The sequence below is a fragment of the Cupressus sempervirens genome, chromosome 11 (assembly GCF_028749045.1).
Source record: "Cupressus sempervirens isolate cs-2001-9-10 chromosome 11, ASM2874904v1, whole genome shotgun sequence".
Lineage (NCBI taxonomy): Eukaryota > Viridiplantae > Streptophyta > Pinopsida > Cupressales > Cupressaceae > Cupressus > Cupressus sempervirens.
In genome coordinates this window covers 471,519,631-471,546,084 of record NC_143128.1, presented here as the reverse complement: position 1 = coordinate 471,546,084, position 26,454 = coordinate 471,519,631, and the positions used below count along the sequence as shown (strand labels likewise).

Below are 26,454 nucleotides of genomic sequence, written 5' to 3'. Positions count from 1 at the left end.
TTGTACAACCTTGATCATCAACCTCTGGCATCAATGACAAAATATTCAACAATATTGATTGAAATTGCTACTTAATTTTTTAGTTTTATGATTAAAAAATTTCACTATATTTTGATATTATTAAAATATTTAAATATAATTGATTTTTTTATTGTCACATTTTCCTGTTTCCATACAATGTTGACATTCCTGATCCCCATTAGTGTTTCGCTATCATAGACGAATCAGGATTTCTTAAATTTAATTCATCTTGAGTTATGCCATTCAGAGTAAGTAAAAATCTCTGTTTTCAAGGTTTCAATTCTTAATATCTTGACAGATTTGTTTTATGTGGGATACCGCAGTTGATTGCACATTCGTTCAATGGTCAACAGCCCATCAGATACGCTTCCCAGGCTGCTCCACTACACCAAGCACCGGCTTATGTCCATCCTGGGAACCAAATGGTAAACACAATTCAAGATTAGAACTTGAACTTCTATTATTAATATTAGTTTTACAAAGGGATACATTATTCAGAAAAAATATTTTTGGCTTGTCACATCAGTGTGGCTAATCTACAGTAAGTTTTTGGAAACAACTAATAACTTGTTCAAGGATTATAAGGTTTAATCTTCAGCAATTTAAAAAGTGCATCAAATGTAGTGTGGTCCTAACTCCCTAATGTTTTCTTTGGTTTATATGGCAGTATTCACAACCAATGGTTTATGGGCAACCGGGACAAGTTGTGTATATCCAACCTTATCCCAATGTAAGGAAAGTTTTTTGTAGCCTTGATAGAAACATTTCCTTATACTATAGCATCACAGGACTCTTGTATACCTCTTTTCTTAAAATTTAGTTGGCTTTGATCTTGTTTAATTTTTGAATGCTCAACTCTTGTTAAAATTTTAAATTTGTCATTTCAAATTAGCCTCCTGTTGGGTAGAATCCTATTGATCATTTGATTCATTTTTTATTTGAGTTTTAACATTTTATTCTAGTTGAATTGTTTATGAATTCATTTGCAGTTTGAACTTCATGCTTTGATGGGAAACATGTTACTTCCATATACATCTTGACTGATACTAGATAGTAATTAGATAGGAACAGATATTCATGCTATAGAAAATGAAAAACAAGCTTCATCTGTTCATCTCTCCGAGTCTCAGTGAGATTCTCTTGGTCACGTTTCCTCAATTTTCGCCATCCTCCTAACTGAAATGTGGCATTGTCAGCATAAGAGAACTTTACACTGAATTCACTATAGCTGATGAAATAATATTTCAGGGATATGTCCTGCTGCTGCATTTTTTCTATTGACACTGCTAGAATTCAGCATGAATAAAAAGAACACATCCCTATTTGAGTGCTGAACAAGAAATGATCCCTTGCATACATAAAAGCAACCTTCAAACTCATCAGTTGAGCTGTGTTGACTTTCAAAAGTTGGGAAATGTAATATACTAACATGGGCTTGGCTACTGGATTTCTCCTTGGCTATCAGCTTATATCTTGCTAATGTTTATAGTCTTGGCTTGTTTGCCAGTTAACGCTACATTCTCCTCTGATTCCTCAAAACTACGTAAGCTGGCAAAGAAATCAACTGCCATTTTTAAATATTTATTGCAATGGACAACGAATTGAGGTTATCATCAATTTGCTAGCCTCCACAATAAGGCTATTGAAATCTTCATTTTCTTTCATCATCATCCCAACTGTAATTTTTTAATATCCCTATACGTCCAGTGAAATTGCTCTAAGAAGCTCATTCTTCAACAAGGGCCCTTTGCTTCACCATAATAGAAATGACACAAAGCAAGTTTAGAACATGAAAAAAGCTTATTTTTCATCTCTCTGAACTCAGATACCTTTCCTCGTAGACTGGGATTCAATTTCAAGGCTTGTGAAATATATCTGCATCCCAATTGTAAACCTCTTGAATAGGGGCTTTAAACTGCTATCAGCATTTCTGACAAATTCCAGGAGTATCCAGTTATTTCCAATGACTTTTGGGAATTTTTCATGTGAAACTCAATTTTCCAGATTATTTATTAAGTTTCCACTGTCAATCTCAGGAGTTTCCAAAATTTATTGATATAGTGCTGGAGTGTTTTTAGAATGCAATACCTCTATCTGGAATTTCAGGAAATATATGAGTTTTTCGTTTTTTTCTGATATTTAGAAACAAAGTAAAAGAACAGTAACTTGAAACTGAGAATCAAGTACTGCAATGTTGAAACCCTTAATTTTTTTTTAAAAACAACCACCTTGAATAGACCTGAATTGCATGACATCAAAATGAGGGTAATATAGAATCTCTAGATTTTGCAACATATATCAATTCAAGGAACAACCTGCATGCTGCAATGGCAACCTTTGTAATTTGATGTCCATGAATTTCAGAATGTGCTATTAAAATAATATTATATTTACTATAATGAACATCTCAAGTTCTATATTTAGATTCAGATATTTTTAGTGCTTTAGTCCACCTTTAATTCTTTAATTTCGCTATTATTAGCAATTTCTGTTGCTATTTTAAGTGACTTTTGTCTCATAATTTGTTATCTAAGGAGACTCCATCTCCTCAGTATAATGTAATCATGAATTTCACTTTCTCTGTTCATTCAATTTTTAACAATTTCATGGCATTAGAGCTGGTCCGGAGCTTTTAATTTTTGAATTTTTTTATAATTCTAAGAATTTTTTCAGGAGTTTCAGAGTTTTTATAAAGATTCTGCTTTGATTAGAGGTATTCAATATTTTTCTAGCTTGTGTTTTTGTTTTGTTTGGTTGCCGCAGCCTATCAAGAAGTCACATGACACATATTGTTTAGGCGGCAACTATGGAATTGCTGTTGTTTTTCATTTCCGAGGCTTTCAGTGGTAACAAACAAATAACAAACCATCAACAGTTTTTTACGGTCTCCCTGCGCTATTCCTTCCAGCTCAGTGATTTTTATCAGTCAGTTGTGTGTTCTGTGCCACATATTTTTTGAAACCCTAAATCTGCAATTATTTCTTGGATTTCCACATAAGGGTTTCTGATTTATGAAAACAAATCTAATGGGTTTATTAGTTTTTTTACCTTAAAAATTCTGGGAGGGTTTTTTCCTCAAAAGTTATCTGGTGGGTTTTTCGTAGTTTTTTCCCTTAAAAAAATTCGTTCGGTTTTACCATTTTCCCTAAAAAGCGGTGTTCCACATCTCTTGTTTTGTTGAATTTTCTCCTAAAAAATCGTTTTGTTTCTGTGATAGGCAAAGTTCGCATGGGATGTTATTTCGAGGTTTTTACTTTTTTTTCTATGAAAAACGATGCTTTGTAATCGTCAAACCACAATATCTTGCAGTCTGTTTTGGGGCATCCTGCTCATCTACAATGTTTGGGGGGTTTGTTGATTTTTTCTCAAAATTGCACCAACGGTTCTTAGTATATCTATGTATCCAGGGAAGGACAGTTCCATTATCTAACATTAGGTCGAGTGATTTTGTGATCATTTCTGGTCACCAGTTTTGCAGATTCAGGGAGTGCAAGTGGAAGAGTTTGTGGTATTAAATATTTTTTAATATTCTTAGTATGTCTCTATATTTAGCTAACGGTATAAATATTTTTCAATATTCTTAGTATCTACTTATGGTCTTTAAGACTTTTTTTTAGTATGCTCTTTTAGTTCTATTTATAGATATTACCTTTATTAAGACAACCTTTCTCATTTGTTCATGCTATAATTAGTGTCTGCAAACTTTATAGCGTTCATTTGTAATGCAATATGCAATCGGTTTTTTCTATTTTTTTCCGTTCATTCAATTTTTAACAATTTCATGGTATCAAAGCTGGTGTTAGTGTGGGTATGATGGTTTGGGTACGACTCCCTTATGGGACGGCCTGGGATCATGAAAAGAAAACCATTAAAATCTTTTTGTTCAAAATAGTTGGGAGAGGAATTGAAGGGATTGTTAGTAGCTATTTTGTTTTAGGGGGCACTATTTTTGTAGAGCAGTTAAAATTCATTATGAGCATAATTTCTAACGCTGAAATTCAAAATTATTATTTTCTCTGCAGTTTGGTTAAAAACTTGGCTTTTTGCCGGTAAAAATCTTCCCCAACAATCTTTTCCTGCTCAATCAGTGTTTTTTCTCTGTCTTCAACATCAACGTAGATTTTGTTTGGCCTGTGGCCACGTCAACATGCCCAACATTTTTTTCTGGATTTATCAGTGACATTGTCTGGGACCTTTTTCTGAATTTTTTGGCCATTTTACTTTCTGGACAGCCTCCGTTTTTTTTTTTGGTTCAGCTCTAGATTTGCAATTTGTTTGTCTTCCTTTTTGATTTACCAAGAAAATAAAAAATCTTATGGTTTCAATAATTGTTTCCCTTAATTTTTTTTGAGGGTTTCAATAAAATTTTCCTCAAAAATTATCTAGTGGGTTTTCATAAATTAATTCCTTAAAAAAATTCAGGGCCTCGTCAGCATGCACAACAGTTTTTTTTCGGATTTATCAATGGCATTTTCTGGGACCTTTTATTGAATTTTTTGGCCATTTACTTTCCGAACAGCCTCGGGTTGTTTGGGTTCAACCCTAGATTTGCAATTCTTTTTTGTCTTCCTGACATTAGGGTTTTTGATTTACCAAGAAAATAAAAAATCTTATGGGTTTAATAATTGTTTCCTTCAGATTTTTTTGTGAGGGCTTTAATAAATTTTCCCTCAAAATTTGTCTAGTGGGCTTTGATAATTTTTTTCCATGAAAAAAATTCTGTCAGGTTTTACTGTTTCCTTAAAAATGTAGTTTCATGTTCTCTGATTCATATCCTTTGACTCTCATCTTCTGTCTGGTTTTGGTTGATTTTACGCCTCAAAATTCATTTATGGTTTCTATAATAGGCCAAGTTTGTGTGGGTTGTTCATTCAAGGTTTTTAGCACTTTCTTATGAAGAAAAGTTGCCTTGTAATCTTCAATTCATAGTATCTTGCAGTCAGTTTTAGGGCGTTCTTATCTGCAATAGTTTGGAGGGTTCTGTATCTGTTTTCAATGTATCTTTTTTTTTCGAGGAAGGACAATTCAATTATCCAACATCAGGTTGGATGTTTTTGTGATCATTTCTGGTCACTGGTTTTGCAGATTTTAGGATTGGTGGAAGAGTCTTTGATTGACTCTACACTCTTGTTGCATATCCACCTTCTCTGTTTTTTTTCTGGCTACACTTGGTCATTAATATTTTGCAGATCCAGGGAGGGTCTCAGCAACAACAAAATGTTTTGAAATATTTGTGACAACAAGACATGTTTTGTCTTTTGCAGGGTAGTTTATTGAATGAGCATTAAGAAAGGGTATTAGAATATTTTTAATATTTTTATTATCTCGCTATATTTAGCTAGTTCTAGTTAACGGTCATTTAGGCTTTCTTTTTAGTTTGGTGTTTCAGTTCTATTTATAGATGTTGTCTTCTTAATAGAACATTGTCTTTTTGTTCAGGCTATAACTAGTATCTGTAAACTCTAATAGAGTTCATTGTTAATGCAATATTCAATCTGTTTATTCCGTTTTTTTCCGTATATTCGGTTTTTAACAATTTCATGTGAGAGGCTCTACTCTCGCTCTTGAAAGTCATTCTGATGATCGGGATCACCTTCTCTATTTTTTCTAGGCTACTCATGGTCATTAATATTTTGCAAATCCAGGGAGGGTCTCAGCAGTAGCAGAATGTTCTGAAGAATTTGTGACCACAAGACATGTATAGTCTTGTGTAGGGTAGTACGATGACCACTAAGGGAGAGTTTTAAAATAATATTATATTTACTATAATGGTCTCCTAGGCTCTATATTTTGATTCAGATATTTTTAGTGCTTTAGTCTGTTATTTTTAGTGTTGCTATTTTTGGTGAAGGCCTTGTAATTTGTTATCAAGGGAGACTGTCTCCTCAGTTTAATGCAATCATGAATTCCGTTTTCTCATTTCATTCAGTTTTTAACAATTTCATATGCATGATCTGAAATAAAATATACGCAGTGCAGTGACTGCCCCAATGCAGTTGTCTACTGTAATCATCTTATAAAGTCACCAAATTCTGCAGATGCATAAATTTTTTGAGCAGAGCTGCAACTGTAACTCAATCCAAACTGTAAGGCAGTGGCCTGTGGTGATGATAAGTAGTTGGTGACTGCAGAAACAGAAAATCTGCAGCTGGGAAACAACTTCAAACAACAGTCTATAATGATTGGACTTTCCTTTAAAAATTAACAGCTGCAATCGTTAATCCTTACTCCCTAATGGTGCGTGGCTGATAAAAAGACTGTGATTGGGCAGTTTGCAGTGAATATTAACCTAGGAATAAAAGCAGCAGCATACAAATAATTTCCGACAATAATGATGAATATGGCAATCAACATCCAACTAGAAATGATGATGTAACAGAAGCAAGGACTAAAGCTGGTGCATTCTAAGGTGACAAGAAATTGCAGGTTCACCACAAATAATCAATATATGATCACCTCTAAAAATTGGTAGGAGCTACTTCAATGTGGCACTTAGAAATGCACTGGGCAATGGCGATTAGAAATCCACTGGGCAATGGTGATGACCAGCACCCATCAACTTTGGAAATCAGAGGGGAAACCCTTCGAAATGATCAACGATACATTTGTTTGCAAATCAAATTGCCCGAAATGGAAGCTTGACATCAACTTTAAAATAAGCTCATTGCGAGGATGCCCTAGACAGATTAGGGTTTTCATCCCCAATTCGAAAAATGAAGTCCAAGAGGGTTTTCATTCTCCAAAAGCCCCAAACAACCAAGGTTTCTGTCCATGTGAATATGCCAATTGAAATCAAGATGATCAAATGAAGCCAAGCATTAGCTTTTATTCCTTTCCCTCAAAATTATTAAAAAATACTACTTATAATGAATTATTTATTACAAATTTAGTTTTTATATTATAACATAAATATTATTAAGGTGTCCCAAAAATATAAAAATTACTTGGCCCAACTTAAACTATTGTTATTAATTTTTTCTTGACAGGCTATATGACAATAAAATTTCTTATCATTTTTTAATTCCATTTCATCTTGAGTCCTTTTCATTTCCTTAAATGTCTACCCCAAAATTTCTCCATTACCATGTGCAATGCTAACACTTACAAAGATTCCAAGGATCCATTTCTGTTTCTTTGTTCAATAGCTTCATGTTATTTGTTTCTGTCCCCCTGCATTAAGCCTTTATCTAAGTTTGTCATTCCATCAAAATTTAGTTTCAAACATATCTCACCAAAAGGATTCTATTATATATTCTTACAATTTTACCCTTGATCGATGATTTTTTCCCCACCTTTATTTGAAGCTGCATTTTCTTCTCTAGTATTTTGCTAAGAACAGCCAAACAAACAAATTATTTAGTTTTTATAATGAACTTTCATGACAGAAGAAGAAATACCCAGAAGAGGTGATTTATTTCCTAACCATAGTTTTTAAATAATTGGCTATCTAATTTTGCAGTGAATCATGCATCACAATGATGTAACAGCTGTAGGGAGAGATATATGAGCTCCCTATGAGTTTTTTGTGGTTTCATATTTTTGTTTTTATACTTCATTTTGATTTTTGTCCTAGCTTTCTGTCAATGCTTTCAGTCTGCCAGTGCAGCATGCTAAGTTGACCTATTTTAGGGAACCTTGCAACTAATTCACCAGGTTCCAGATTGTAGCTGTTATCAGGAATTGGTTGATATGACAATCTGGAAAGAGATCTCACCAAATACCAAGGGCTTTAGCTTCTCTATGGTTACTTTAAAAACAGCCAAACAAACAAATTATTTAGTTTTTATAATGAACTTTCATGACAGAAAAAGAAATACCCAGAAGAGGTGATTTATTTCCTAACCATAGTTTTTAAATAATTGGCTATCTAATTTTGCAGTGAATCATGCATCACAATGATGTAACAGCTGTAGGGAGAGATATATGAGCTCCCTATGAGTTTTTTGTGGTTTCATATTTTTGTTTTTATACTTCATTTTGATTTTTGTCCTAGCTTTCTGTCAATGCTTTCAGTCTGCCACTGCAGCATGCTAAGTTGACCTATTTTAGGGAACCTCACAACTAATTTACCAGGTTCCAGATTGTAGCTGTTATCAGGAATTGGTTGATATGACAATCTTGAAAGAGATCTCACCAAATACCAAGGGCTTTAGCTTCTCTATGGTTACTTTAAATTTTGCAGCTAGCTGTTTTGTTTTTCATCAATGTATTAATAATAAGCATCAATTTGCCCATGACAATAATCCTTTTTGTTCTATTTTTGACCTCCATTTTCAATCCTTTGCAAGATTATAGTCCCTGCTTCGTTATTTGTTGCTGCAGAGGTAAATAATGGACATCTAAGTGGGAAAATGCCTTTTTGATCTCTTAAGAAGCAACAGCTGCCAAACTCTTTGAGTTTGCTACAAAATCATCATTGAAGTGTATTTTCACAATTCTGTGTGGAGGAGAAACCCACATGTTATTCTTCTCATTTCCTTTTTGTTGCTTACAACATTTTTGCAGGGAAGGCAATCTATTGCCGTTTTACATAAATACAAGTTTCAAAACTAGTTAGAGATTGAGGATGGATCTTTGGTTTGGACGAGTGATTTATTGAACTTGCAAGTTCAGTTATTTCCCAACATTTTTCCAATCACGAGTTATCCTTGAAGATCTTGTTTCTTTTCATCCAAATGGTCTAGATAGTGCATTTAAAAGCAGTTTTCCATAAAGAACCTACAGTCTCTGTTTCCAATGGCCAAGATTTTAAGCTTTGTGTGAATGTTCTTGAAAACGCACATTACATGTCCAATACCTCTTGCACATTTTGGTTGCTGTTAAAGATCTCAGTGTATTTATCTGCTGTAACTTGTAATAGCACTTATTGTTTTTCTGTGGGTTTCAATTTACTCTTACAATGAATATGTATATGATATGAAGAGGTATGTCTCCAGTAGAGACATGTCTCTTCTTGATTCATATTAGTCATTATTAATAATACTTACTCAATATATTATCATGATGATTATATATATGTATGTATATGTATATGTATGTATATATATGTATGTATATATATACATGTAGATATATCTATATATATATATATCTACTTAATAACTTATTATCAAAAATAATAGTGCTCCATGATAATGATAGAGAAAGGTAGATATCAAATTTTTAAGGCCAATAGGCCATTCAAACATTTGATTTCATTGATCAGAATCATCTGATTGAAGCTACAATCATTAACACTCCCTCTTAGCTAGGGAGGATGATCTCTATCGAAATAAACAACATAGTGTACTACTGTTACCTCACCGTAACATTAGGAGTATGGTGTGCCCAAGAATATCTTTGATGAGGAGATATCCATCATAATGATATAATCTCATGATATAACGAGTAATGGCCTCTGAATGTCAAGTCACATGATATTCACCAAATACTCAAAATGTTCATAAGGAATGTGTGCACGTATCACTCTATGATACTTATCATAGGAATGTTATAATCATGGTTTGTTTATAGATGTTAATCCACCATGATATATATCTATACAATACAACACATAGATATCTATATCTCGGTTGATATTGATTTACAATATATAATCTATCATGATTTGCTTTGCTTAGACATCAACCATATGATATACATCATGTTAGACTATTTTAAGATTGTCACCTTACTATAGTAACCATAAACAAACATCAATGAAAGATCGTCATCACATTTCCACAAAGTCATGTAGTAACTCACATGACATCCACCATGAACATTTCGAGGGAGTGGAACAAAGGCTTTCACCTCAAACTTCTCTCTCATAGAGAAGGATGCATTAAAGTACATCTTAGGTAATCATTGATGTTGAGGTTCCTTCTCACTAAAGACTCTGATCCATAATTCCAAGTGTCTTCAATAATGTACAAACTTCACTTTGGTAGAAGGCGTGGAGAAACTATTGGTTGTCAGATCTTTAGTGATTATGTACTCTGAATGAATGGTCTTCCAAATATCCATATGTGGTTTAGATATTCACATTAAGACTTTTTATTCTCATGAATCATGGTCCTCAGACTGCTACCGTTTCTTGGGAACAGGCTACCGTTCAGTTTATATGCACCTCGACTAGTGGTAACAGTCTTAAGTCCTTTTTATACAAGTGAAATACACTCAAAAGAGGTGAATATAAGTTGCACTATAGACCATGCCCCATTTCTTGATCACTGGAGAATCCGTCTCGACATGGTCTCCCTCTGAACAAATATGATCAAGATCCTCAAATGTTAACTAAAACATATCCTGTATACTTAATGTATTATCATGATGATAATAATCTATATATAGAATATTGTAAATTTTACTTACAGATTTCCTTTTCACTGCTGAATTATGTCTATTTCCTGTAGGTACAGTCAATGCCAATGAAGTATACAAGTGCTGTACAATATATATAAAAATTCAATGCAAAATGATGATAAATATTATTCAAGAATGATGTCTGAGATGGCTTCGATCTGCACACATTAATCAATTACTATGTTGCAATATTGGGGGGCATATACATTATATATGATGTGGATGGGTACATGGGTGAATGGGCATGTCTCCATTTGGAGACATGTCCATTCACCGATGTGCCTGATCGGTGGAATGGTCACACCCGATGATTAGTCATAACAAGAACTAATTCCATTTAAGACTTTAACTAAGTATATTTGCAATTGATAACACTTAGTATAAATATGATTGTTTCCAGAATTCAAATCTGAGATATTACTTCAATAATAACATGCATTGGCAATGCTGTGATCTTCATTAAAATATTTAGACGATATTCATGTACATATACGTATTGATATTCTGCATATCAACATGTATATATACATGAGTATGGTCTAATGAGATTAGTGCAATTTTTTGAACCAAAGCTATTTGCCTCAACACTCCCTCTTAGCTAGGGAAGACAAAGTGCATATGAATATTCTCATTATAAGAAGTAATATCCTCAAGAAATATATAAGAAAATCAAGTCTCATGATATTCTTATCAGTTATGATGAGCATAAATATATCAAGTCACATGATATACACCATGCCAGTTCATGGTATTACCATAGATATTAAGTCACATAATACCCACCATGAACTTGAACATATTGATCTTCAATAGATATCAAGTCACATGATATCCATCAACATGCTCTTTTAACTAATATGATCTTTCCTTGAATATAAAGTCGCATGATATTCATCATGATAGTAATCTAATAATAATAAAGTCGTCACCGTATATTATCAAAATCAATATTCCATTATGAAAGATTATCTCCTTAAATAATGAACATAGGGTAGGCCCATGAGTCATAGAGTCACACATATGATGAAAGAGTTTACACTTTAAACATCTTTAATTAATTAAATAAATTTTACAAGGTTTAGTCAATCTCATAAACTTACATTTCAATCAAGACAAGTTTCTTTCTGAAATCATCAACTTTCACTTTAGGGAGAGCCTCGATGAGAATGTTAGCAGTTTGATCACCTGCATCAATATATTCTAATTGAATAGCTCTTCTTTCCACCATGTCTCTTACGTCTTCTTTCCACCATGTCTCTTACGTAGTGGTAAGGAATCTCTATATGCTTGGATCTATCATGAGATACTGGATTCATAGATAACTTAATACAACTTTGATTATCACAATGAATTATAGTAGGTTTCAAAGGTTCACCAAACAAGTTTGAAAGCAACTTTCGAAGCCACATTGCTTCTCAAGCTCCCATCGCTGCTGCAATATACTCTACCTTAGTAGAACTTTGAGCAACAAGAGCTTGCTTTTTGCATATCCAGGAGATCATGTCTGATCCTAAACTTAAGCAACATCTTGATTTTCTTTTTTGGTCTTCTACACTTCCGACCCAATCAGAATTAGTATATCCATGTAATTCCAAGCTGGTATTCTCATATTTAAGTTCATATCTAGTAGTACCTTGAAGATACCTCAATATGTGCTTCAAAGCTACAAGATGAATCTCATGAGGTTGCATTCACTGCATAGCAGATATCAGGTCGAGTATTTACAAGATACATCAAGGACCCAATTATTTGTCTGTATAAGGTGGGATCAACTAGTCTGGATTCAACACTTGGTTTCTTTAGCTCGTGAAGATTGGTTTCCATAGGTATAGACATGGGTCGACAGTCCCACATTCCAAATCTTTTCAAAATGTCAATAGTGTACTTCTTTTGATGTAGAAAAATATTACCAGACTTTTGACGTACTTCCAAACCAAGAAAGTAATGGAGAATTCCTAAATCCTTCATTTTGAATTCAGGAGCCAAATCTTTTTTACATTGATCAATAAGGTGTTCTTCCTCTGTAATCAGAAGATCATTAACATAAAGAATTAGAATTAACATATAACTTTTAGTTACTTTGAAGTAGAGATTTGGATTAGCCACGTTCTTGGTGAATCCAAGACTTAAGAGGTATTTGTCAATCTTTTCATACCAAGCTCAGGGAGCCTGTTTAAGTCCATATAGAGCCTTCTTCAATTTACACACATAAGAAGTAGCATCATGAGTTACAAATCCTTCTGTCTGTTCCAGGTATACTTCTTCCTCTATCTTTCCATTAAGAAAAGTAGTTTTTACATCATTTTGGTGGATTTTCCAACCTTTGGCTACTGCAATGGCTATTATAGCTCTAACAAAAGTGTACCCGGCAATTGGTGCAAAAGTCTCTTCAAAATCAATTCCTTCCTTTTGAGATAAACCTCTAGGCACAAAACGATCTTTATGTTTTTCAATGCTGCCATCTGCAACATATTTGACTTTGAAGAGCCATTTTGAAGACGCAACAGATTTTTCCTTAGGTCTCGAAACTATGCCCCAAACATCATTTTTTCAGTATAGATGGGCATTCTTCCACCATGGCGTCTTTCCAAGCTTGATGTTTAAGTGCTTTAGAAGTGCTAGAAGGTTTAGGATTCAAGCTCTCACATACGAAAGCATTATATGTTAATTTTCTAGGTCTCTTGCTTTCTTGTAAGGTTCTTGAAGGGGCTGCAAATCCATCTCCTTCCTGTATTATTTTCCTTGCCCAAAGTGGCCTTTTAGAGTGATCATGACTCTCTTCTTGAGTCTCTAGAAGGATTTCAGTTTCAGTTGTAGTCTCTTCAAGAAACTCCCTCTAAATCTCAGGAGTAGGAGTCTCTTCTGGAGATACATTAAATGTATCTAGTTCATCAGTGGTTTTGGCTCTTCTGAAAGCAATGTCTTCCTCAAAGATGACATCTCTGCTTAGTTCGATTTGTTCTCGTCCATGAATGTAGACTCTGTATCCTTTTATTGTTTCACTAAAACCAATGAGAATACCCTTTCTTCCAGAAGGTTCTAACTTAGTCATTTTCTCCTTAGTTACATGCTCATATATAGGACATCCAAATATCCTTAGGTGACTGATGTCAGGTTTCTTTCTAGAAAATGCTTCTTCAGGAGTCTTATTGTCCAAATGTGAGTGAGGACATCTATTTTGAATATAGACTGCTGTGTTGGATGCTTCAGCCCAGAAAGACATACTCAAGTTTTGATAAAAAATATGGCTTGAGCAGCTTCTACAATAGTTCTATTCTTTCAAGAACCCCATTTTATTGAGGATTGTAAGGGACTGCGAACTCCCTCTTAATCCTAGTTAGTTTGCAAAACTCTTTAAATATTTCAGAAGTATACTCCTTCCCATTATCTGTTCTTAGAATTTTAATGTTCTTACTGGAGTTCTTAGTGATAGTTATGAATTCTTTAAATTTAGAGAGAATTTCTTCAGATTCTTTGCATTTAAGGAAGTATATCTATGTCTTCCTTGAGAAATCATCAACAAATATGAAATAGTACAAGTATCCTCCTATGTATTGTATAGGCATGGGACCATATAGATCATAAAGTACTAGTTCCAATACCTTAGTTTTGCTCAAACTATGGGGAAATGGCTTTTTAGTGTTTTTCCCTAAGGCACAACCTTTACATGATTAATTGTGAGTATGTTTTAAATTGGGCATTCCAGCTACTATCTTGTCCATTGATGTTAGGGCATGAAAATTAATATGACCTAGTCTTCGGTGCCACATTTCATTTGAATCAAAGGTCTCATGCACAAGTGCAAGGTTTGTCTCAGCACATAGCTCATATAGGAGCCCTTGTAGTACTGCTATTGTTAGAGCCCTTTAAATGGTTAAATTTTTAGGCCATGCTAGTACTTTCCCTTCCATGAAAGCAATTTTATAACCATCATCTTCAAGAGCAGATATAGATATTAAATTCCTCTTAATACCTGGCACATAGAGAACACCAAAAAGTTGAATAGAATTTCCAGATTTCAATTTTATGGTGCAGGTCCCAATTCCTTTTACCAAGTGTGCAGAGTCGTCACTAATTGTAACTTCTTCATCTGTTTCTATTTCCATGCTTTCTAGGTTATCCTGATATCCAGTGATGTGTCTGGAAGACCCGTTGTCAACTATCTATGTATTCCTTTTAGTTGATATTTGGCTGGATAATGCAGAATATAAAGCATATTTCTCATGTTCATTTCCTTCATTTGACTTTTCAGATTTTGCAAAAGATGCTTGAGGTTTAGATCTATTAGGACAATTTATTGCATAATGTCCGTATAGATCACATCTGAAGCATTGGATTTTGGACAAATCTTTCTTTTGTTTGGATTGTCCTTTTCCATGAAAATTTCTTTTCCTTTTGTTGTTTTTCTTCTTTCCTTTCTTATGAGCATTTGTATTAAGAACTTAAACATCTTCATCTAGGGTTTTGTGTTTTCCCTTAATCATTAATCTCGATTCTTCTTGAAGACAATCTGATCTTAAACGATCCATTTTAGGGATTTTAGACCTAGCACTTATGCCTTGTACAAAGGATTCCCATGAGTTTGGAAGTCCTCCTAATGCTATTAAGGATAACTCTTTATTTTCAATCTCATAACCAAGTGCATGTAATTGATCTCTCAAGTCCATGATTTTCATAAAGAAAGCATTTATAGTTTCTCCTTTATTCATGCTTATACTATTCATCTGCCTTTTAAGAGCAAGTTTTCTGCCAGTATTATTTATTATAAATGTAATTTCAAGAGCTTGAAACACATGATAAGTTGTGGTATGTTTTGCCACAATAGGTACTATGTGGTCTCGAACAGTATCAACAATTATCTTCATTGCCTTTTCACTTTTCTCAATGCATTCTGATTTTTCAGGATCATTTTTTGGTTCCTTGTTGTCCTCCTTTATAAATGATTCCAGTTTGTCTTCTTTTAACATCATTACTCGAAGTTTCCAGGATTCAAAGTTATCAGCCCTTCCAAGGTGATGTTAAAATCTCATTGTGTTTGTCATTTTGGAGGGAGAGAGAATTGTTTGTCTGAAAGTAAAAATCTGATTCAATACACTTAGTGTGATCTTTCCTTAACTAGGCTCTGATACCATATAAAGTTTACTTACAAATTTCCTTTTCACTGCTGAATTATGTCTATTTCCTGCAGGTACAGTCAATGCCAATGAAGTATACAAGTGTTGTACAGTATATATAAAAATAAAAAAATTCAATGCAAAATGATGATAAATATTATTCAAGAATGACATCTGAGATGCCTTTGATCTGCACACATTAATCAATTACTATGTTACAATATCAAGCGGCATATACATTATATATGACATGGACAGGTACATGGGTGAATGGGCATGTCTCCATTTGGAGACATGTCCATTCACCGATGTGCCTGATCGGTGGAATGGTCACACCCGATGATTAGTCATAACAAGAACTAATTCCATTTAAGACTTTAACTAAGTCTATTTGCAATTGATAACACTCAGTATAAATACGATTGTTTGCATAATTCAAATCTGAGATATTACTTCAATAATAACATGCATTGGTAGTTCTGAATGCTGCGATCTTCATTAAAATATTCAGACAATATTCATGTACATATACATATCAATATTTTGCATATCGACATGTATATATACATGAGTATGGTCTCATGAGATCAATGCAATTTTCTAAACCAAAGCTATTTGCCTCAACAAATATGTACACGTATAATAATATATCTAATATATATAATACACACACACACACAATAACTTATTATCAAAAACATTAATGCTTCATGATGATGATAGAGAAAGATAGATATCAAATGTTTAAGGCCAATAGGCCATTCAAACATTTCATTTCATCAATTGGAATCATCTGATCGAAGCTACAATCAGTAACAGTTGCAAATTGACACTATACGAGTATGTTATGAGTTCTCTATTCATCCTTATTGTAAATGACACATATTCACAGGGCCTTGCTGAGCCAACCCTCACATTCTATCTTATGCAAGAATTCTGTGTTGTTATTACAGCAAGAGATAGGAGTTGGCTTTTGGGGGAACTATTCGAATATTCATCTTGCGGGCTGTTTCTGAAATCGTTTGTGTTTACTCGCAATCCATAGCCAACTTCTACATTGTATTTCAGTCTTCCACCTCAGGGCTTCCTCTGAGACAATAGTTTGAATTTTTTCTTGATTGAGGACTCAGCTTAGTAGCTTCTTTTTTGATAATATGAAATTGGTTTTTAAAGTGACAATTGTGGAATGATGTATGCATCCATATATTAATCCAGTTTTCTTATTTGTAACCACATATTCTTAAACTGCAAATTTGTGCAATTAAAGATCGACCCATAGACATTTCAGACTCGTCTTTGATGGCATGGTGTCTAAATCATAGTTGCAAATATTGCCAGAAAAATGATAATTCATGGGAAATTGGTCCAGAGAACAGTTTTTTCACTGAACACACATACAAAAAAAATATTTTTGAAAAAAAATTAATGAGTTGCATTTTTCTGGCAATTAAATTGTGAAAAGTCAAGATAATTGTAATAGCACTTATGAAAATCAGGTGATATAGTAATTTTCCACTATTTTTTGGTTTAAAAAACTAGGTTTTTAGGTTTTTCAAGTAGTCATACATAATAGTTTCTGCTTTTTGCTATACTTGACCCGAATTTTTTTAAATAAACTTGACACTAATCCAATTTTTCGCCCATTTTTTGAAGAAAAAAGAGAACACTGTCTTTTGGTTTGTTGATTTATTGTGGATAAATTATATTTGGTACTATGGTCCAAGACCACTATGTTTAAATAGGGAAAACAATGGGACTTGAAAGGTAACTCATGGACCTACTTGGTTTTTCATTCTCTTTAAAGAGTTTATTGGATAGTTTTGCCTCCCTCCCCATCACCCCCACCCCCCAAGGTCTTCTTTAATGCTATACGTCCAACCTGCTTGGATCTGCTTACCTTTTCCTATGCCAACAGTTGGGCTTTTTCTCATGAGCTTGCATTTGGCATCAAGAGTTCTCTGCGATTTTGTGCAACTCATCTATGGTAGTTTGTTGAATTAAGAAAATTTAAAATGGAATGGATTGGTGTTCCACCTTAGTAAGAATGATCCCGTCCACCATTCTTAACCATTTGTTTATCCAGGTTGCCAAATTATCGTATGCTTTATCAATAACCCCTTTACAGGTTTTGGTTCCTTGACCTCTATGAATATTTAATAAAGGAATTATGAGAACTTCTAGGTAGGGATCCAATTTGACAGTCCAAAACTCCAACGACTTTGCTACTGATTTTTGGATAAGGTGTTGACAATATATATATATATATATATCTCGTGAGATCGGGGTGGGAGGCTAACTAACCTGCTATAATATGGGAGCTAGCTATTGTTCCAATGAATCTAGAAGGTTGATAGAAATATATGTATATTTGTGTGTGTAGATGTGTATATTATGATATTAGATAGTTTCTATTTTCTCCCACTTCTGTCTTTTTCTAATAGTCACTATTTTTTTAATGTCTTCATAAACTCCTATTCGTTATGCAAACTTTCTTTTTCACTCTACAAGAATGTTTCTATTTCCTCTCTTTTGTTTGTTATAGAAACATTCTCTTGTATATTGTATATATAGATCATTCATGATCTTTGCTTGATAACACATTCATTATTTTACCATAATATGGTATCAGAGCAAATTCCTGGCCTCTTCAATTTTTTTTAACTTCTTTTTTGAAATTATTAGTTCAAAAATTTCAAAATATTTGTCCAAGTTTGTTTAAAAGTTGAATTTTTTTTCCTCCAAACCTGACTAGGGATTCGGTGTCCAATTTTTTTTTTTGCAATTTTCTTTGTGCTGCATGGTTTAAAATCTGCCTTTTTCTCTAATTTGCCCTTTGTTCAAGAACTCTACAATTTTTTTCAAGCTTTTAAATTCGGCTACAGATTTTTTGAAAACCCTCGATTCTTGAGTCGGATTAACAATTTTTTTGCATATTCCTAGTGGGTTCTTGTAGATCTCAATTGGGTTAGTCTCACTTTTTTCTGGGTGCATTGTCTCGATTTTTGAGCCAGTGGATTCAAAATCTAATCAGATTCTTTTTGGGTTTTTCAAGCTCTTATTTAAATGTCTTCAAATTTTTTGGGTCTTTCCTTAATCTGTCTTGAAGTTTGTGCCATCTTAGTTCTTTTATTGAAAAATGTGCAATGGCATCTCTCACCAGTCTCATGCTGGAAGGCAGTTAGCATTTCAATGGAAAGAACTACAACACCTAGAAGTAGAGAATGATGACGATCTTCGAGTACTGTCGCCTTGAGGCGCTGGTTTAGGATACTGAGACTCATTGATGCTACTTAAGAAAAATTTGATGAGTGTAATCATGAAGCGGTTATGCTCATTAAGCTTTTAGTTACTGATGATCAGCTTCCTCAAGTGTTGTTTGGCAAGACAGCTGCAGGGATCTGGACGACACTGAAGGATCTCCATGAGACATAAGATAAAAGAAGAGCCTTCTTTCTGAAGAATCAACTATTCTCTATTATTATGGATGAGCACGTGTCCTTACAGGAACATCTTCTAAAGATTAAGGACATCAAAGATCAACTTGAGGCCATTGGTTGTACTATAGAGGAAGAGGATATGGTGATCATTGCTCTGAAAAGTCTACCATCGTCCTATGAACACTTTATTGAGATGCTTAACACTACTGCAACTAATGTTGACCTGAAGTTCTCAGATTATGCACCAAACTTCTGTAGCGGGATCGTTGGAAACAACAATTTGGTAGTAGTGCTCCTTTGTCCTCGTTTGAACAAACTCAACCCAATCCTTTAACAAGGATAAAGGCCCATCTCAGTCATTTGCTCAGTCTCAGAATAGCTCCAAGAAGAAGCAAATCTGGTGCAACTATTGCCACAAATTTGGTCATGTAAATCAAGATTGTAGGACTTGCATTGCTTTTGACCAGTGGAAGCAGGGAGGGTCTCAGCCATAGGCCAACATTGTAGAATATGCAGACCTCTATGATCAACCCAAGGCTGCCTTTTATCCTTTTTGTGGACATGCAAATTTTTGTTTTTTGAAGATAGATTAGCCATTAAGGGAGGGTATTCTATTTTCTCTCTCTTTCGTCTTTTTCTAATGGTCATTCTTTTTGTAATGTTTCCATAAACTCTTGTTTGTTATGGAAACTTACTTTTTCACTCTCTTTGTTGTTCGTTATAGAAACATTCTCTTGTATATTGTATATATAGATCATTCATGATCTTTTTTTAATTACACATTATTTTACCATAGTAGTGTATACATACATACATACATACATACATACATACATACATACATACATACATACATATATATATATATATATATATATATATATATATATATATATATATATATATATATATATATATATATATAATTTTAATGCTTATTGAAACTACATTATATGACTCCCACATTCTTTTAAATTCCTTGCCCTCCCTTGATGTGCCTTTGTTACAAATAATTGCCATCCATGAACAAGTTTCTGAAGATGGGTTTGAGGTGGGAATAACTCTTAGACCAAAGATCATAGTATGAGATTACTTTTAGCTAAGCAACCCGCAAAAATTTATTTGGGAACATGAATAAGTATGGGCTTAATGGGTCACGACTGACCTTGCCTTGGGCATTGAGAACTCTTGAAAAATCCACTAGGCTTCCATTGATCAACTATGTCAATTATGCACAAGTGTGTAATGACCCCAAATAGAACCTTAATTTTCTCTGAAAATTCCCAATTATGGTTTGGTTTATGTTTGTTTCATACAAAGAGAATTCCAACTCCTAATTATCATCAAATCTAGAAACAATCATTGACTTGTACTACACACCTAAGCTCCAATTCCTTAATCCTCTCCTAATTGCTAACCCTAAGGGGGAAGGTACAATTACTGCTTCTTGAGTACAAAAACAATCAACTTGAGGCTCCCTTATCGTTCTCAACCGTATTAGGACTCTTTTTCCCCAAAGTGATTGAATTACTCCTTCCCCTATGTGCAAACTTGCTATCTACATGGTTGTGTTAATGGGTGATTAAACTTTAAAGAATTAGCTTTGTATATATTATTATCATTATAACATGAATACATTTTAGATGTAATGGCTTCTAAATAAGCATCTAGGTTCACAATATATTTATCACTTAATGTTTAATTCTCGATTCATTACTTCTCTCCTAAAACCCTAGGGAGAGCATGGATTTAGTTGTCATAGGGCGCTTGACACCACTACATTCTTTGGAATTACTTTACCTTTCCCTATACAACACCAACTATCAACTCCTGAGACCATGGCAAGGAATTAAGGAATCAGTTACAAATATATTAATATCTCTATATTACAGAATATCTTATAACATATAGTTGCACGTAGATATGTGTGTGTGTATAAATAAATTGGCTTCATAATTGTAGACGATTGTTTTATATTTATAAATGTAATAAATTCATTTAATTATAATAATATGTATGTTCCTATCAAATACTTATTTACCACAATATTGAGATTATTTGTTACTTCATTCGTTGATAATAATATTAAACTATTTTGTTATATCTTTAGACCAATTCATTTCCATATAGCTCATGAACATGTTTATACCCTTGAATAGCTATTTTGTCTTATATTACTATGCTGTGATTCCTTAATCTTTTATCTCCCACACAATGATAGAAATGGAATTAAAGCTTTTCTTAAACTTGGCTTTACCATATCAAAGTCCAAACTCCCTTCTCAATGATCAAAATGGTTTTCTAAACTTCCCTTATTTAACTTTGGTTGAACCCTATCAATGGTCAATTCGCATGTCATTAAGTTTGCTTTCTTCATTTTATTACGATAATAGACAGTTTCTATTATCTCTGTTTAGTATCTAATTGTTATCAATTGTAATCTTATGTAAATATTAGATTGTTTCTAATATTTAGTTTTCTGTTTCTAGAATAGAATGTTTCTATTCTTTACGATTGTTTCTTAAGGAAACATCTTTCAGTCTCTTGTATAAATTGATCTCTTGATCACTATTAATAATAAGTAAATATTTTCCAGTTACTTCATAATATGGTATCAGAGCCAATACTCTAATTTAAAAAAATAAAAAATTATAATGTCTTGGTTGAAATTTTCTTTCTTTTATTTTCGAAATTATTTACATGCATATTTGCTTCCAACTCTCTCTATAATCCTACTAGGGTCTATGTTCTGAGAGATCTGAAATCCGTTGACTTTTGATTCTTGGTGAGTTTTTTGAGAGCTCAACTAGGTCGTCGTCATATTTTCTAGGTGCCTTGATTTCTGAGTCAGTCAATCTGGAAACTGACAGCATTATTTTTGGGTTTTTGGAGCTCTCTTCTAGGTCACCCTTCAAATTTTTTGGGTCTCTAGTTTTTGAGGGTTGTATGTACTTACATGTTTGCATGTGCTGCTTTACCATGCAAAGTCTCGTGTTTTCCCTTAAAAATTCTAGTGGGTTTTTATAAATGTTTCCCTAAAATTTTTTTTGATGGGTTTTCATATTTTTTTCCTAAATGTTTTTAATGGGTTTCTATAAACTTTCTCTTAAAAATTTCCGATTTTGTAATTCACAAAGTTGTGTGGGATTCCTTTGTGGGTTTCTAATTTTTTTCTCAAAAATTATCTGTTGGATTTTATTGTTTTTCCTAAAAAACGAAGCTTTGTATTGTTAAGTTTTTGATTGATTTTTCACCTCAATAATCATGTTAGGTTTTGATTGATTTTTCACCTCAAAATTCATGTTGGGTCTTGATTGATTTTTCATCTCAAATCATGTTGGGTTTTGATTAAATTTTCACCTCAAAAATCATGTTGGGCTTTGATTGATTTTTTACCTCAAAAAGCATGTTGGGTTTTGATTAATTTTTCACCTCAAAAAACATGTTGGGTTTTGCATGATTTTTCACCTAAAAAATTATGGCTTTTTGAGGTTTGTTTTGCAGCATTATGCTCATCTGCAAAGTTTTGGACCATTATCCAAAGTACCATCAGCAATCTTCTCAGTAGACATCCTTTGCTCCAGATTCATAAGGCTTCAGGAAAAAAACATTCAATGCAACTATTGCCACAAGTTTGGGCACATGAAGGTTGAATATCAGAAGCGCTTAGCTACCCTATCTAAGTAATCTGGTTTGCAGCCTACAACGAATAGTGCAGAGCACCTTGAGCAGATAGAATCTGTCTTTTATGCTTTTTGACAGCTTCGTGCTCTGGATAGATTAACCATTGAGGGTATTACGATAATAGACAATTTCTATTATCTCTATTTAGTATCTAATGGTTATCAATTGTAATCTTCTATAAATATTAGAATGTTTCTAGTATTTAGGTTTTTGTTTCTAGAATAGAATGTTTTTATTCTTTATGATTGTTTCTTAAGGAAACATCGTTCAGTCTCTTGTATAAATTGGTCTCTCGATCACTGTTAATAAAAAGCAAATATTTTTCAATTACTTCGTAATACTTTTTTGTTTCTTGTTTTCAATTTTCTTAGCCATCTAATGTGAGAAAGTAAACATTGTAAACAATGCACAAATAAAGGTGCAATAAGGATGGAATCTCCCAACCAGTCCCACTTCTTTATGATCTTTTCCTTTCAGTGTTCCTCACTCAGTGCTGATGATCCTTGCTTCCCTTTTAATAGTTTTTCTTCTGCGGTTCCCCCCTTCTCATGTTGAATTCCAATACATTATTAAAATGTTGTTGAACCGATGCAACCTCCCATCCATGTCACTTGGAACTGACATACATTAGTTTCCATTTATTAGTTATGCTGACTATAACTTGTTGTCAGTAATGATAGACTCTTTGTTTTAATTTGTATTTAACATATATTTGATTATTGACATAGTTTCATATATATTTATTTTCTATTAATATTTTTAAAAATATTGATTATTAATAATCAATAACAATTAATATGTATCATATATATTATCTATCAATTCGACCAAACAAGTGTATGTATTATTAAAATTTATAAATATTAAATAACCATATAGATTAACTAGCAATTAATCACAGGTACATGTATTATTAAAATTAATTACATCAATCTGGATCCTTGACAGAGTGATTGTATTCACAATCCATTTTATCCAGTCACCAAAACCCAGTGAAGTTTGTGTATATTATAGAGATGACCATTCGATGTGATTGTTTGAGTTGGCTATTTCTAATTTAAATTGGTTTGTCGCTTTCCTTGTTGTTTAGAGTAAATGCAAAATATCATCTGTGATGATGATACTGTCCGACATTTGTTTAACCATGACAAAGTCTCTCTATTTTGAGAATGGTTTCTCAAGGTATGCTTCTTAGTCTCTTACAGTTGTCTCTAATATCCCCATCTATTATTGCGCCACAGAGTGATAGGCTTGAAATCTGGAGAGTGGCTATTATATTCTTTCAGGACCACACTGAATGTCTTGGATTCATTCCCTATGGAAGTGATTTTCAAGCTCACCAAATTTAATAAAATTTGTAAAACTCCAGATGTGAATCCATTCTGTCTAAAGGGCGCTGGCTTTTTGCATCAAGTTGAAATCATTTTGACTTGTAGTAATCAGCTGGGGGATTGTACTCTATCAGATTTCTTTCGGCTACCTTGTATCTTGGGTCCTTACAAAGTAGTACCACAAAGAAGTGTACAACAGATGGGATCACAGCTGTGGCTCTCTCAATAGCATTCCATTCTTGTGCAAACCCCTATTGAACCTGCTGATCTGTCTTCTTGCAAAAGTTGTTTGATGAAGAGTTGTGTATTCCTATCTCCCTCATCTAACCACATGTATATTGATTTTTGCCCTGACACGTTCTCTTCCTTCAGGTATACTTGTTCCAACTCTACCAATTTTCCAATTGTATTTGAAACATTCCTTTGCCACAGGTTATAAATGGTTTTTATTACTGATTTCCTCGATTTTCTTTTATAACAATTTGTTCAGCAGATATGGTATTCAGGACTTGTTACATCCAATCCTTATGACATCTTTTGATGCATCTCTAGTTTTTTGGAAAGCTGATCATCTTAGTTCCCTGGGTGGGTAGGCAATCATGCCACTATTTTTTTCACTAATTCATGAAAGCTTGGGGGTTTTAAATACAGAACTTCAAATCTGATGGGACATTGAAGAGTGGGGATTGAGATCAGTTCGAACATTCATCCAAAGTAGGATCATAGGTAGACCCTAAGAAGTTGATGATAGGAGAATCTAATGTACAATTTACGTAAGCTAACTTGGAGATACCACAAACCAACCTAGTCTTTCTACACTACATTATTGGAAAAAATCTTACTCTGGTTAGTCCAAGAGTAAATATCTCTTGGCTTGATGCCCATTTATAAGTTTTGAGTAGTGAACCTCTGGAAGTCTTTTTCTGAATGAGTTTCCATTGGTCGACCTTTTTTTTCCCTGTTGGGTACAACTACACAATATCGCATCAAAATCTCTGTTAATTAATGTCCGCAAGTCATGCCATTTCTCCACCTCCAATAGTCTAGATACATCTCACCATGTTTTACTTTTCCTCAATGGTTTCTTTGGGCCATGTGTACAATATTATTTATCAATTTACGGATAGTACTCTTAAAGGTTTTATCTTGATGGTATCCTATCATCTCCCTTGCTGAGTACAATATTTTTCACTGAATGGGGTTTCCGAAGCATTCATAATATCAGGGAGACTTACTTGGTTATTTGCCATTGTGGACTATTCTTTTCAATACATAATAGAAGGGAGGCACTAACTGTGTTATTTGCCTTTTTGGACTGATTTTCAATGCAAGGGTCATTGATGTATATGTTTTTTAAGGTTCCATTTGGCATAAACAAGTCATTGTTGATAGGGGCATTTAAGCTCATATCATTCATAAGAAGCCTTTATTGAGATGGTGGTGGGACCTCCTGAGGTACACGTCTGCCGCCATTTTTCGCATTCCTGTTGTGATTTCCTCATTACCATTAGCTTATAGTCTTTCTAGTATTATTCTATTCTCCCTTCATTTTGCTTTGCAAACATAGGTATAGATTGTAAGAACTTGATTGGGAGATTTGGCATGACTTTATCTACCTGTTTCAGATTCTGGTTCTCCCCAAGATTATTTTTTTGGTCAGTCTCTTATCCAATTCACCTTTGCCATATTTGGCCGTCTTTTCCTTTATTTCTTTCTGAATTTAGCTATGAAACTGGATCCATCTTTGTGCTCATTTCTGAGTGGATGTGGCATCTCGCCTTAGGTCTAAAATCACTTGTTATTTAAAGATACATAATGATCTTCACTCTCCACTTTATATGCTGGCTGATGATGTGGCATCATATGTTTTCTACACTTTTCGTTAGGGGAAAACTTCTATTCTTAAAAGAATCATCGCGATTCCCAGTATACAGATGTCATTTCCTGGCTTTAGACCCTCTTTTTGTCCTTCACACCCGTTTGTCTGACCGTTTTTCTGAGTTTTAAGAAGGGTATCTGATATGAGTTGTGTTTGGTAATATGTCCTACATTATGCATGCATGTTATCATCATGGGACATCTCCCAACTGTGTACTCTCAAAATTTATGCTGAAGGATGACAAAATATCTAATGTCTTTGGTGGAGGCTTGGGTAGCTCTATGATACTTTGATCTGAAAATATGAATTTGAGGTTCTTCGCAAGGATGGTGGTTCAATCTCCCAAATTTCTCCAATGTAAAATCCAATGCCGAACTTTCCATTTTTTTTTTCTCTTTTTTACATCCACATTTTGGCAAACTGTTTGCATATTACTGAGAGATAGAACGTTTATTTGGGAGTTGGTATGGTCAGGTTTACATTGATTTTATATCAAAATTATTGATATTTCACAGTTCACAGAGGTCTTTTCAACATAATGTTGCTAGAGAAAACACACAGATATTAGACAATTTTCTGACCTTTATTTGGGAGATTACAGAATGTATGTTGTTACAAGATATTACTTTCAGCAAGCAGTAACA

At 33.6% G+C, this 26,454-nt stretch overlaps 1 protein-coding gene across 1 annotated transcript in view; it reads left to right on the top strand.

The window, feature by feature from the left end:
• Positions 1-26,454, top strand: part of LOC149530420 (uncharacterized) — a 150,513-nt gene that overhangs the window by 93,177 nt on the left and 30,882 nt on the right. The window contains exons 15-16 of the mRNA XM_089808198.1: positions 345-446; positions 689-751. Of these exons, the coding sequence (XP_089664324.1) occupies positions 345-446; positions 689-751 (165 nt within the window). The remainder of the gene's footprint in view (positions 1-344; positions 447-688; positions 752-26,454) is intronic.